The 14,174-nt window shown below is 35.8% G+C and overlaps 1 protein-coding gene across 1 annotated transcript; it reads left to right on the top strand.

Moving 5' to 3' along the window:
- The first annotated feature begins 8,857 nt into the window (after window positions 1–8,857).
- On the top strand, window positions 8,858–10,118 carry LOC139769518 (uncharacterized). Its single transcript, XM_071700640.1, has one exon. It carries the CDS (start codon window positions 8,985–8,987, stop codon window positions 10,116–10,118), a length of 1,134 nt encoding a protein of 377 aa, XP_071556741.1. The 5' UTR covers window positions 8,858–8,984.
- The last annotated feature ends 4,056 nt before the right edge of the window (window positions 10,119–14,174 follow it).

Below are 14,174 nucleotides of genomic sequence, written 5' to 3'. Positions count from 1 at the left end.
GACTCGAAGGTCAACGACGGGGTACGCGTTCTGCGTCGCGAATGGTATCGTCACGTGGTCGTCTCAGCGACAGAGGCTCGTGTCCATGAGCACAACAGAATCCGAATATATAGCTGCGGCGACTGCGGCAAAAGAAGCTGTGTGGCTTCGCACGCTCTTAAGTGGAATAGGCTATAACTGTGATAAGCCAACAAAATTGTACGTAGACAATCAGAGCGCGATTCGTCTAGTTCGGAACCCGGAGTTCCATAAACGGACGAAACACATAGATATAAAATATCATTATATTCGTGAGAAGGTAGAGAATCGCGAGATCGATGTTGTTTTCGTGCCTACCGAGGCCCAATTAGCGGATATGTTTACGAAAGCGCTCTCAAGAAATAGATTCATCGAACTATGTACAAATCTCGGGATCTCTGTCAAACGCTCGGACGGCGGAAGTGTTAAGGCAGGTCATCGCATTTGACGCGTATGCGTATACCGAGATGGCGCGATGTGTGCCGAGCGCGGCACTTCGGGTGAGCGGGCTCCGAGAGCCTCCGAGCAGAGTTGCCATTTCCTGAGCCTGGTAGCATTCGGTCGCATGTAGAGGGGATGGAGTGGGGATGGCTTTCGTGAGTCACGTGACGGCCCGTGACGCACACAAGCCACGTACCGTGTACGTGTGCGCTCGTGGCTTCGGCCAACGTCGTGCGATTCGTGCGAGTAGATCGAGACAGACATATGACTGTTTGTCTCTTTCTTTCCTTCGTGCCGCTCGAGCGCGGCGCTGACGATACGTTCAATAAAGAAAGAGTTAACGAAATCCACATTATAAGTAATTTGTTTTGAACAGTAAAAATATTTAGATATACATATTCTTTGTACATAATATATTTTTTATATACAGTATATAATAAAATTATAAAAATCCTAAAACAAAAAATAATGAAATGCCACTCTTGGCCAACGTGTACGTTTTGTTTAATGCCATATTAAATATATTTTAAAAACATTTTTTTATAAAAATTTTGAAAACATTTCTTAATAAAAATGAAGTAATAATTTTTTAATAAGTAGAATAACTTTTTTTTAAATTAAGATCGATATTTATATCTCGTATTTATATTACATGTACAACGTACATGTTGTTGCTCGACGGAAACCGCGAGAAGGTGGTGGTCTCTTCCGTCATGAAGTTTAAACAATTGTTATTAATTAATAAAAAATTTAATTAGAAAATTTTATAATTGTAACGCACACAAATTATTGCACACAAATATATTCAAACATAATATAATTTCAAACAAAATAAAGATTTTTCTCTATTATCGGATTGGAGACAGATAGTTGGAGTCGAACAAAAAACGTCATCCATTTTTCATTACATATATCCGACGTTTCGTCTACGAAAATAGAGAATTTTGTTCTCTGAAGTTTCTTTGCGAGTTGTTCAGTTTCAACCGGGTACAAAACATTCGAAAGAATCTTTCCCAAAACTTTCCCGCCCTCTAAAGGTTAACAAGCGTCTTGACGTCTTGTTGATTGCCGTTGTGTCGCAGAGCTCTCCAAATAACTTGATTGTCCTCGTGTATCACGGTAATTCTATCACGGTAGATCACCATAATTTTTCCATACGCACATATACACGCAGATAGGGAGGGTTTGGAGTCATTAAATACTGTGGAAGTGACGAACCACGGGGTCCTGATCTCTATCTGCAAAACACACACACACACACACACACACGCAGAGAGAGAGAGGGTTTGGAGTCGTTAAATACTGTGGGAGTGACGAACCACGGGGTCCTGATCTCTTTCTGTAATACACAGACACACAGCACATACCATTTGCTTTTTTTTTTATTTTTTTATTTTTTTGCTTCACTAATTTCTTTCTCTTTTTGTTTTATTTCGCTTTTTTCGATATGGAAGCGTGTGATGAATTGCGCAAAAAACCTAAGCGAAGTTTTGTAGAAGCTTGGCTTAGTGACGAGCGTTATAAATCATGGATACGTAAAGTATCATCTGACGAAAGTCTCTACTTTTGTACTGTGTGCAATGAAAGTTTTTCATGCAATGCAGCACATGTTTCCAGACATGCGGATTCTGCGTGTCACAGAAACAATTTAAAAAAAAACGTAGTTCCATCATTATCTAATGATGAAACTATTCATAATAACAATACAAGTAAGCCAGTTTTTAATTACGGATGGCTGGATATTGAGAATTTTAAATTATGGTTGCGTGCGGTTCCGCGTGACGAAAGTGCATGTTATTGTGCAATATGCGACAAACATTTTGCTGCTCGCTTAGTGCAGGTTCGTCGACATGCAGAATCCAAAAGTCACATTAATTTATGCCAAATACAAGGTATCGAAGCGAGTAAATCAAACGATGATTTTGTTACGCAAGATAATGAATCTTTTCTGTCGGTTGATGAGCGTACAAAATCAGCGGAAATACAGTATGCCGCTTTAATTGCAGAAATTAATTTACCTCATCAGAATGCAGAAAAGATTCTGAGGTTCTTTCAACACATAGGAGAAGATCCTATTGCGTTGAAAAATATGAAAATGGGTCGAACAAAATGCACAAAGATTCTTTCGAATGTTTTGTGCCCGGTTGAAACTGAACAACTCGCAAAGAAACTTCAGAGAACAAAATTCTCTATTTTCGTAGACGAAACGTCGGATATATGTAATGAAAAATGGATGACGTTTTTTGTTCGATACGTTGATCCTGAGACTTTAGATATTCGCTCACAATTAGTGAAATTGATAAATATTGATGCAAGAGATTCGAGTGCTGAGACGTTATTCCATGCATTTCAGTCAGAAATGTGGAAGCTACAGATTCCTTTTACAAATATAATTGCATTATCATGCGATAATGCATCAGTTATGACCGGAAAACACTCATCCTTTAAAACAAAATTGGAAAAATGGTGCAAGCGACTCATAACCATGCCATGTCCATGCCATTCTGCTGCATTAAGTGCGCACGCTGCATGTGCAAAAATCCCATTATTTTGCGATGAATTTTTGAAAAAAGTTGTTCACTACATTAACGGTAGTCCAAAACGTTCAGCAATTTTTCAGGAATTTACTGAGTGTTTCCAAGACAAGCATCTTAAAATGTTAAAATTAAGTGAGACACGCTGGTTGTCTCACCACGCATGCGTCGAAAGACTTCTCCATTCATGGAAAACCATTCGTTACTTCTTGCAAGAAATGGTTGTGAGTGATAAGACAAAATCTGCAGAATATCTTTTGTCAATGATGGATAACGTTAAATTAAAAGCGTATTTCCTTTTCCTTAAATATATCTTACATTATTTCAATTCTTTTAATGCATACTTTCAATCGACAGAAACGAGAATTCATTTATTACAGTTAAAATCGGTTGACTTTCTCTCCCAAATCTGTCAAAATTTTGTTAAAAAAGAGTATTGAGAAGACGTAACCACAATTGTAAATTTTTCACATAAAGATATTCAAAAAGATATAAATAAAATTTTCCTCGGATCCGACTGCGAGACATACTTAAATAATTTAATTAAGGAAGATCATGCGGACATAGTTATAACTGTCCGACAAAATTGTATACAATTTTATATCACTGCTGCGGAGGAAATATATAAAAGGTTGCCCATAAAAAATGAATTCTTGAAAAATCTGCAAGTTTTACATCCGACTCCAACTATCTGTCTCCAATCCGATAATAGAGAAAAATCTTTAAAAAATATTTGTTTTATTTCAAAAACTCTTGGCGACTTCGACGAAGAATTGTTAAGGAAAGAGTGGTTACAATTACCAGGAGAGTTCAGTGAATCTGAAAAAGAAAATATATTAAAGGGTACCTTTGACAATGTATGGAAAAAAATATTGCAGCCACAATTATCAAATGGTACTTACTGTTATAAATTTCCCGCTTTGACAAATCTTGTAAGCGCTGTTAGATCACTCCCTAATTCCAATGCAGATCCAGAGAGAATGTTTTCCATTTTAACTGATTTAAAATCTAAGAAACGCAACAAACTGTCTGCCATCTCTGTTAATGCTAATTGCGTAATAAAATCAATGTTGAAGGCGAGGGGCGAAACAGCTATCAACTTGAAAGTAACTGAAGAACATTTGTCTCGAATGTCGTCCGATGTATTATATGCAATTGATAAAAAACGAAAAAGTAGTCTTACTTTATATGCTGCAGATGAAGTTGCTGGTCCTTCGTTTTCAACGCACTAAAAATAATGTCCAAAAGAGAAACAAATAACAAAAAATATTTGCAGATGTAAATAAAATCTTATATCCATTATTCAGTTTCGATTTGCAATAACTTTCTTTTTTTTTAATTTAACTTTTTATCTTATATTAGGAGAGCTCAGTGAATAGGAAGTATAAACAATTGTTTGTTTAATATATTGTATTATATTGTAATATGTTGTATTGTATTGTATATATTGTATTAATATTATGTTTGAATATATTTGTGTGCGTTACAATTATAAAATTTTCTAATTAAATTTTTTATTAATTAATAACAATTGTTTAAACTTCATGACGGAAGAGACCACCACCTTCTCGCGGTTTCCGTCGAGCAACAACATGTACGTTGTACATGTAATATAAATACGAGATATAAATATCGATCTTAATTTAAAAAAAAGTTATTCTACTTATTAAAAAATTATTACTTCATTTTTATTAAGAAATGTTTTCAAAATTTTTATAAAAAAATGTTTTTAAAATATATTTAATATGGCATTAAACAAAACGTACACGTTGGCCAAGAGTGGCATTTCATTATTTTTTGTTTTAGGATTTTTATAATTTTATTATATACTGTATATAAAAAATATATTATGTACAAAGAATATGTATATCTAAATATTTTTACTGTTCAAAACAAATTACTTATAATGTGGATTTCGTTAACTCTTTCTTTATTGAACGTATCGTCAGCGCCGCGCTCGAGCGGCACGAAGGAAAGAAAGAGACAAACAGTCATATGTCTGTCTCGATCTACTCGCACGAATCGCACGACGTTGGCCGAAGCCACGAGCGCACACGTACACGGTACGTGGCTTGTGTGCGTCACGGGCCGTCACGTGACTCACGAAAGCCATCCCCACTCCATCCCCTCTACATGCGACCGAATGCTACCAGGCTCAGGAAATGGCAACTCTGCCTCCGAGCGCGGCCATAATGTACAGTCGCACGCAAACTGCTCAGCAGTGAACACGCTATAATAAACGCTATTCTTATAAATCAACCAAGACTCTTCTACGTAGAATTATACCGCTCCCTCTCCTATCATACCGCGGGTGCCTCAACAGATGCGAGAGATTCGAGTGCTGAAAAATTATTCAATGCATTTAAGAGTGAAATGTATAAGTTACAAATTCCCTTCTTAAATATTGTTGCCCTGTCATCAGTGCTGCGATTTCGAGCCCCGGCACGCACGCGAATTTCCCCCTCCACTACGCACACAAATGACGCTCGGTCTATCGGTGTGTCGGCAGCGCTCGGCCGTTCCGAGCGAGAGGGAGAATATCACTCCCTTCTTGTCGCTCTCACATAGCTCGCGCGATCGACGAATGTTTTTACGCTGGAAATGCTTTCTCGGTATCTCGGCGTGAATCTGAGTTGCCGGTGCACGATAACCAAAGAGCGATCTTTGGAATAATGTAGAGATGATGTAAAAATGATTAATAAACATGAAAAAAAATTGTAGTAAAAAAGTATATAAAAGTATATTTTCGTTAACAAATATATTTATAGAAATATTGGGTGTACAACTTAATTCGGTCCGTTTTTTGCTTGAAAAACGCATTTATTTGAACGATAAAATGAATTAATACCTTATTCAAAGTACTGTCCATCGCTAGCCACTACTTTTTCCCATCTTTCTGGCAATTTATGGATTCCGTCGCGGAAGAAGCGTTCATCTTTTGAAGCCAAGAATGAATCGAGCCAATTTTTGATACCCTGTTCTGAAGTGAAGCGTATTCCAGTCAAAGCGTTCTGCATCGATCGAAACAAATGGTAGTCGGAAGGGGCAAGGTCTGGGCTATAAGGCGGGTGAGCCAGAACTTCCCATCCGATATTTTCCAAATAGTTTTTAACCGGAACAGCAACACGAGGCCGAGCGTTGTCATGGTGAAAGATTATGGATTCGTGTCTGGTCACATATTCTGGACGTTTTTCGGCTATAGCTCGCTTTAAACGGATCAATTGTTGCCTGTAGAAGTCTCCCGTGATGGTTTGACCAGGTTTTAGCAGCTCATAGTGGATCACACCCTTCTGATCCCACCAAATACAGAGCATTACCTTGGCACCATGGATATTCGGCTTCGGCGTTGATGTTCCCGGTTGGCCGGGCTTTACGTACGATTTTTTGCGTTTCGGGTTGTCGTAGTGAATCCATTTTTCGTCCCCGGTAATGATTCGATGCAGAAAAGACTTCTTTTTGTACCGTTCAAGCAACATTTCGGACATGCAAAATCGTCGTTCGATATCTCTCGGTTTCAATTCATATGGGACCCAATTTCCTTGCTTTTGGATGTATCCCGCGGCTTTGAGTCGTTTCGAAATAGCTTGTTGAGTAACTTCCAATGTTTTTGCGAGCTCTTCTTGCGTTTGACACGAATCTTGATCGAGTAATGTTTTTAATTCTTCATCTTCAAACTTTTTCGGTTGACCCGAACGCTCTTTGTCTTCAACACTAAAATCACCACTTTTAAATCGTCGAAACCATTCTATGCAAGATTTATCCGATGGTGCAGATTCACCATACACTTCCACAAGCATTCGATGCGCTTCAGCTGCACTTTTCTTCCAATTGAAACAGAAAATCAAAACTTCCCGCAAATGGTGCTTATTTGGAACAAAACTCGACATTTTCAACGCAGTAAAAATTAAACTTGTTGTGCAAAACTCAAAGGCTTGTAAACAATATTTGGTTGACAGATGTTGACACTTCACGATACAGCAAAAATCAGCTGTCGCCGTCAACCATTTATAGCACCTAGAGCCATCTTTTGAAAACGGACCGAACTAAGTTGTACACCCAATACTATATTTTATATATTATTTATTTATATGTCCAATAACGTGATATATATGTATATATATACATATACGTGTTCCAGAGGATATTGAACTAAATAAGAAAGTTATATACATATGTATTGTATAATTTATTACTTCTTTATTTGTTTCAATATGCTCAATTGTATACCATTCAAATAAATTCTAGTAAGAAATAATTTTCTCATATGAAAATTGTACTACAGTTAAACGCATTGTAATAGAAGGAGCCCACTATTGAGAAATTTAAAGAAGCATTTTAAAGCTCACAGTTTAATAAGTAGGATAGGTAGTTTAACAAATGGGAAATCCACTCTTTGCCAGAAACGTGGACAGAAATATATAAATGTGGAAAATATTAAACTTTCTTACTCGTCAATGTCACTACATAACAATTATTAAGGGCTTACACCTGAGTAGAATTTTGAAAAAATCGATTTTTTTTAATTGCATTTCTTGAAAATATATAGTTTCAAAAATATTGTGTTAAAATATTAATAACCCTTAAATGCCACACCTCTCAAGAATCTCGTAAATGACACATGGGGTCTAAGAGACCCCAGCATGAAAAATGTCTCCTTACTTATTGATTTTTTGATATTTAGTTATGAAAATTATTTTCAATGTTGTTCAAGGCTTAGAAAAGAGAATAAAATGCTTATATTGTTAAAATTTCAATTTCAACATAGTATAAAAAATTAAGATCGCCAACAGTTAAAATGTTGGCTCCAAAATCAAAAAAATAAAAATAAATAAATAAATAAATATGAGCTCCATATTTGGCGGGAACATTTGAAAATATATCATTCTAAAGGGTCTGGGGTCCGCTGGACCCCGGGTGGCATTTAAGGGTTAAGAAATTCGAAGAATTGTAGAAGTTACGGAGGTTTTACTGGAGCGGAGCGTAGCGGTATCGCGCCTTTTTCGCCCGTATCGCGAGATAGCTCTCTCCTCTCAGGACTTCGTGTCCTTCGAGAAGCCTCGCCTCAAGTCGTCATCGGTTTAACAATAAATAATTAGTTCCGCGAATGTTTATTATTTGTATCTCGACTTTATTATTTTCGCTTGCCGATATTTATGTTGTTTTTATATGTTATCCTATCTACATTTCTTATAAACGTTTTTACATGTTTTTCAGTCTTTCGTTATTTGTTATTTTTCTATTATTTAAGATTTAAGGTCTTTCGGCGGTTAAATATGTGACGATGTAATCGCCACAAGCCAATTATTCTGTAGCTTTGCAGTAGTGAACATCGTTGCGTTGTTTCGTAGTGAAATTTTTGTAAAACATGGAAGAAAATACAAAAATTACCCTCCACTCGAAAGTTTCAAGGGAAAGGAGAAAGTCAACAGGAGCATATAAATGTCGATCAAAGAAAAGAAAACCTCCCAAGAATCAATATGAAATTGAAGCAGAAAATAATGAGTTGAGTACATCAGCGAAAAAATTGCGAGCCAGTCATGTGTTAGAGCCCAGTATAAACGATAACATTGGTTACGTGATTTTAAATTTTGCAACAGTTTTTTCGTTTATTAGCGAACATGTGAAGTGCAAAACATGTGGGAGTAATATTAGTTTTGCCAAATCATCAACACGTGGTCTCGGATTCAAAGTGCAAATTCTGTGTTCTTCCTGTGTGACTCAAAGCGTATCTTCGTGTCCGTATATATCAAATGCCTACGAAATAAATACGAGATTCATCTTCGCAATGCGGATGATAGGTATTGGATTAAGCGGAGCAAAAAAATTTTGTGGACTTATGGACCTTGCAAAGTCCATAGCTCAGTCCTCGTATGACATGGTTGTAAATCATATTTCAACTGCTTCAGAGGCTGTATTTGATTTAATTTCAAAAGAAAGTGTACAGGAAGAAAAAAAATCACAGAAGCAAAAAAAAATCAGAAAAACGCGGGAATGACCGTATCCGGGGATGGTTCGTGGCGCAAGCAAGGATTCGATTCTTTATATGGCGTTACAACAATTATTGGACATTATACTGGCAAAGTTCTTGATTTGTTTATAAGTTCAAAAAATTGCAAGGCATGTGAACAATGGACTGGACTGGAAGGAACAGCCGATTATGAAGAGTTTTGGAAGCAGCATGCACCCAATTGTCAGATCAATCACACAGGGTCCTCTGGAAAGATGGAGGTAGAAGGAATGTGTCACATGTTTCAACGATCAGAAGAAAAATTCGGTGTCAAATACGTCAATTACATAGGCGATGGAGACTCCAAGACTTTTCCAGCAATAGTTAATAGCAATCCTTATCCTGGCATAATAATAATAAAAAAAAAATGTATTGGACATGTACAGAAACGAATTGGTACAAGACTTCGAAATTTGAAGAAAAAAACCACAGGACTTGGTGGAAAGGGCAAATTGACAGGGAAATTAATCGATGAACTTACTCGTTATTATGGCCTTGCAATACGACGTAATTGCCACTCACTTGAAGCAATGAAAAATGCTGTTATGGCTACTTTTTATCATTTACAGTCAACTGACCAGAAGCCGCAACATGACTTGTGTCCAACAGGAAAAGATTCTTGGTGTAAATGGCAAAAAGCAAAGGCTTTGAATAAACTAGACAGTTTTCACCATGCACCCGCGCTTCATCCAGATGTTGTAAAAGCTATCGAGCCAATATACAAGAATTTATCTTCAGACGAACTTCTAGAAAAATGCGTGGGAGGTTTTACACAGAACAATAACGAGAGCTTCAATAACGTCCTTTGGCGCATAGCACCCAAAATCACCCACAGCGGCTGCTGTATTATGAGAATTGCTTCTTACATAGCAGCTTGTACATTCAATGCAGGAAGCAAATCATATTTACAAGTCATGGAATACTTGGGTATTAAAGTTGGACCAAATGCCAATAATTACTGTGAGGAGGCAGATGAAAATCGTCTTCATCAGGCCGAGATCCAAGCCGCGAATGCAACACGGGAAGGAAGAATTCTTCGTAAACAATTGCGAGCAGCTGATGCTGAGAATCTGCTTGAAATCGGAGGACTTTTATATGGCCCCGGAATCGCCGACTAAAGGTAAAATTAGAAAAAAAAAATTTTAAACAATTTCATTGTTAATTAACAAAAAAAAATTTTTTTTAAATTATTACTAATAATTTCGAGTCAAGATGAAACTTTCTTGTCTTTTGCATTTTTTTTGTAAAACAAGCCGTTTTCAAGTTATAGCATTATAAACAATTAATGATATCCAAATCTCTTCTCAAACTTTAAACGCGTTTTTCTCGAAACATGGTTTTAAAACACGGTGTTCACGATATCTCGAGAACGGATCGATAGATCTTTTTGAAATTTGGACACGATATTCTTGGATGCTTTGTCTAATTAGCTAGGATCAGACTTTTATAAATTTTTTGTTACAAATGTTTAAAAAATGCATTGGTAACTTGAAAAAATAGGTCAAAAATCAACTTTAAACTTCTAACAGCCGCCATTTTTCGAATTTTTTTTTAATTTTTTTCGGCTCGTAGCTAACTGTCTTGAATATCACTTATTAGGAATTTAATGCCTATTTTTGTTCCAGATGACGTAACAACCCAAAATGGCGAACACCGCAAAAAAACGGGGCTTACGCTGACGCCAATAAACAATATTTATTGTTGATAAATTTTAATTAAAAAATTCACAAACGTACTAGAATACATGCTCTTTTTAACAAAAAAAAAAGTTTTTGAATAAAGCAATTATTTCCCGAGAAAAAAATTCCCAAAATATGGTCACTTTACTCAGGTGTAAGCCCTTAAAACACTTGTTTTAATTAAGACATTATTATACGTGCATAAAAGTAAATAACAAATGTCTGAAATATATACCACATCTGTTATTGACATGTTGTCGTAACAAAAACATCATTCCAGTCCACATTACTGCTCGATGGAAACCGCGGGAAGGTGGTGGTTTCTTCCATCAGGAGGAAATTTTAAAAAATTGTCAAATAAGTTACGAAATATAACTATTTCACAATTTTCTACATTTCCAAAGGATTAAGGAAATAAAAAAAATAAAGAAATAAAGATACATATTTTTTAAAGCTACTGCATGCAAGCGATAAACAAAACGTAAAGCACAATACGTAAATAAAAAGTATAATACATTTTAAAATATTTAAGAAACATACAAACACAATAAAAACTACTGTATTTACAGTTGCAATAATGCATGCATTTAAAAATTGTCCTTTGGAAAAGTGTTTCACGCAATGGAAAACGAGATTTTAAGCGTCGATCTCTTTTTCGCTGGCAAAGTAACTCGTAGGTAAGGGATGCGAAATAATAATAAAACCCTGAACTATCTATACAATCGGAACGCGAAAACTCTTCACAAACCGTGGAGAATACGTATTCGAGAATCTCTCAGGTTTTGGCCAGACAACCTGTTGTTTTGCGTCATCCATTCTCATTTTAGTCCTCTAGTGCTACCTCACGCGATACAACGCTCACGTTTCGACACAGACTGTATCTTACACCCGAAAATTTCTCCACAATATTATGTGCGGTTTATCAGTGCAACTGTGTAGTCCAAAAATCAATATTTTTGTTTGATGCAAAATTACATCATCTTTTAACTCAAAATCACGCCTCACAATATAACAAAACTGTCACCGCTCGTTTAAATTTAATATTAGTTGTATTCAGTTTTAATTAGAACAATGGCTTTAAGAGTCCACACGTGTTCGTGTATCGACATTATTAATGATATAAAACTCACATTAAACACCTCTGCGTTGTTCACACATTTTTCAATCAGATTTACAGTGTGAGTTCGTGCCTCCTGACTTTCATTTATCGCATTTATGGCGTCGTCAACTGAAAAAATATACAATATCAATTTTTAACACTACATAAATAAATATACTCTCAAAAATAAATGTAATAACTTTACACGTAATAACTTACATTTGCTGAAGCCAAGGCTTTACTTTGAGAGTAATTGCCCCACTTTCTTTCACCGCTAAGACAGAAACGAAACTTGGTTCGTTCCGCCGTTTACATCTTCAATACAGAAACGTGAGTTAACGCTGATTCACTCCCACTTATTGTTAATAACCTGTAACAAAGATTTGTGTTCAAATATGTATTATTATCTGTTAACACATTTTTTCTTGTATGTTAATAATAATTAATGTTGTAATATGTACTTACAATAAGTTTAGCCAAGGCCTTTCTTGAGAAGTAGACATTCGTCTCACTTCTATTTGCACGACTCTGTATCGCCGTCAGTCACGAAAATTCTAATCTTAGCAGATCGTAGGATATAAGTGTATATCATTAATAATATATTTAAGAAACGCTTTTAATATAATTTATTGTGCCGATGAATTATATTAAAAGATAGAACTGTGAATTATTTTAAAGTCCGCCACTGTTATTGTCAAATGTACAGAAAAGTCACCGGAGTTTATCCTCAATCCACAATAAATGGTATTTATTGGGTGAGTTAGCTCCGGTTTAGGGTGATCAATATACCAAAACCTTTTACTTCTGTAAAAGGTTTGGATAAATATATGATCAAAAATTCCTGCGGTTTTCATCGAGCAGTAATGTGGACTCGAATGCTTTTTTTGTTACGACAACATGTCAATAACAGATGTGGTATATATTTCAGACATTTGTTATTTACTTTTATGCACGTATAATAATGCCTTAATTAAAACAAGTGTTTTATTAATTTTTATGTAGTGACATTGACGAGTAAGAAAGTTTAATATTTTCCAGATTTATATATTTCTGTCCACGTTTCTGGCAAAGAGTGGATTTCCCATTTGTTAAAGTTTAACAAATGACACGCGATATGACACGCGACTACGTATATACACGACCGTGGTATTAAGTGTGTATTAGTGATGACGTTAATTATTTATTCGAGAATAGAGCTTGTCGTCAAAAGGAAATACATTTAAAAAAAGAATCCTGTTGATCAGGTTAACGATGTGATATCACCGTGTCGCCGGCCGTCGCGTCTTCATCAGATGATTGCACATCAAATGCCTTTCATGACTCCCCGCATTTGCCTTGTACTTTTTCTGGATTATCGGAAGGAATTGTCATGATTAACGTGAGCGTAAGTCAGCTCGTGAATCAAGTGGACAAGAGCGATTTTACCCTGTATGCAGAATGGGATCCCATAGCTTCCAAGCTCCCCAAGCTTGACGACCAATTTCAAATTTAATTTTTAATTTCTCCATTTCTCCTCCGAAAGATAGCCCAGTTTCTCCGCACGAGCTCCACTCGTGCGGGGGGTGGCAGTTTGGAAAATAAAAATTCCTGTGATCAGGTGGACTCGAACCCGGTTCCACAGGATTACGAGTCTGGCGCTTTACCACAAGACCTGGTCCCTCTAAGACACTGCCACCCTCTTAGGGGTACCTCACATACATTATATACACATATTACATGTACAAATTACAATTTTTTATACTTCAACAAGCGTGAATCATATAAAAGAAAAGTATAGATTGAAATTTATTTTACAAATAGCGAGAATACTTCGCCTGAGATGTAGGATAGGTAGTTTAACAGTTAAACTACCTATCCTACTTATTAAACTGTGAGCTTTAAAATGCTTTTTTTAATTTATTAATAGTGGGGTTCTTCTATTACAATGCGTTTAACTGTAGTACAATTTTCATATGAGGAAATTATTCCTTACTAGAATTTATTTGAATGGTATACAATTAAGGATATTAAAACAAATAAAAGTTATAAATTATACACAATACATATGTATATAACTTTCTTAGTTCAATATCATTTGGAACATGTATATGTATAATGTATATACATACACAGTAAAAAATAAAACGTAATTTTAACATTTAAAATTTAGAGTAAATTTTAAGTTAAATTGATTCATTCATTATGTGTTACTTGTTGACAAATTAGAAATGTTAATTAATTGACATGTTACGTCCTGCGAACTCCACGACTTCCCTTTTTCGCTTAATTTCCTCTGCGCTCCGGATAGCCGTTAAGATTAGGATAAGGTAAACTAAGCACGGACGGTTGTCGATCGACGAGTGAGCCTTGATCCTTGCACATTCCTTTTCCTATTTTTATAGGTAAAGTATCTGTTT

Source organism: Temnothorax nylanderi, unplaced genomic scaffold, assembly GCF_030848795.1.
Source record: "Temnothorax nylanderi isolate EJ_2023f unplaced genomic scaffold, tnyl_v1.0 TNYL_tig0022_pilon, whole genome shotgun sequence".
NCBI lineage: Eukaryota > Metazoa > Arthropoda > Insecta > Hymenoptera > Formicidae > Temnothorax > Temnothorax nylanderi.
This window is presented reverse-complemented; position numbering and strand designations above follow the sequence as displayed.

What these genes read in the sequence shown, in the direction of transcription:
- LOC139769518 (XM_071700640.1), top strand. Translation starts at nt 8,985, where the DNA reads ATGACCGTATCCGGGGATGGTTCGTGGCGCAAGCAAGGATTCGATTCT.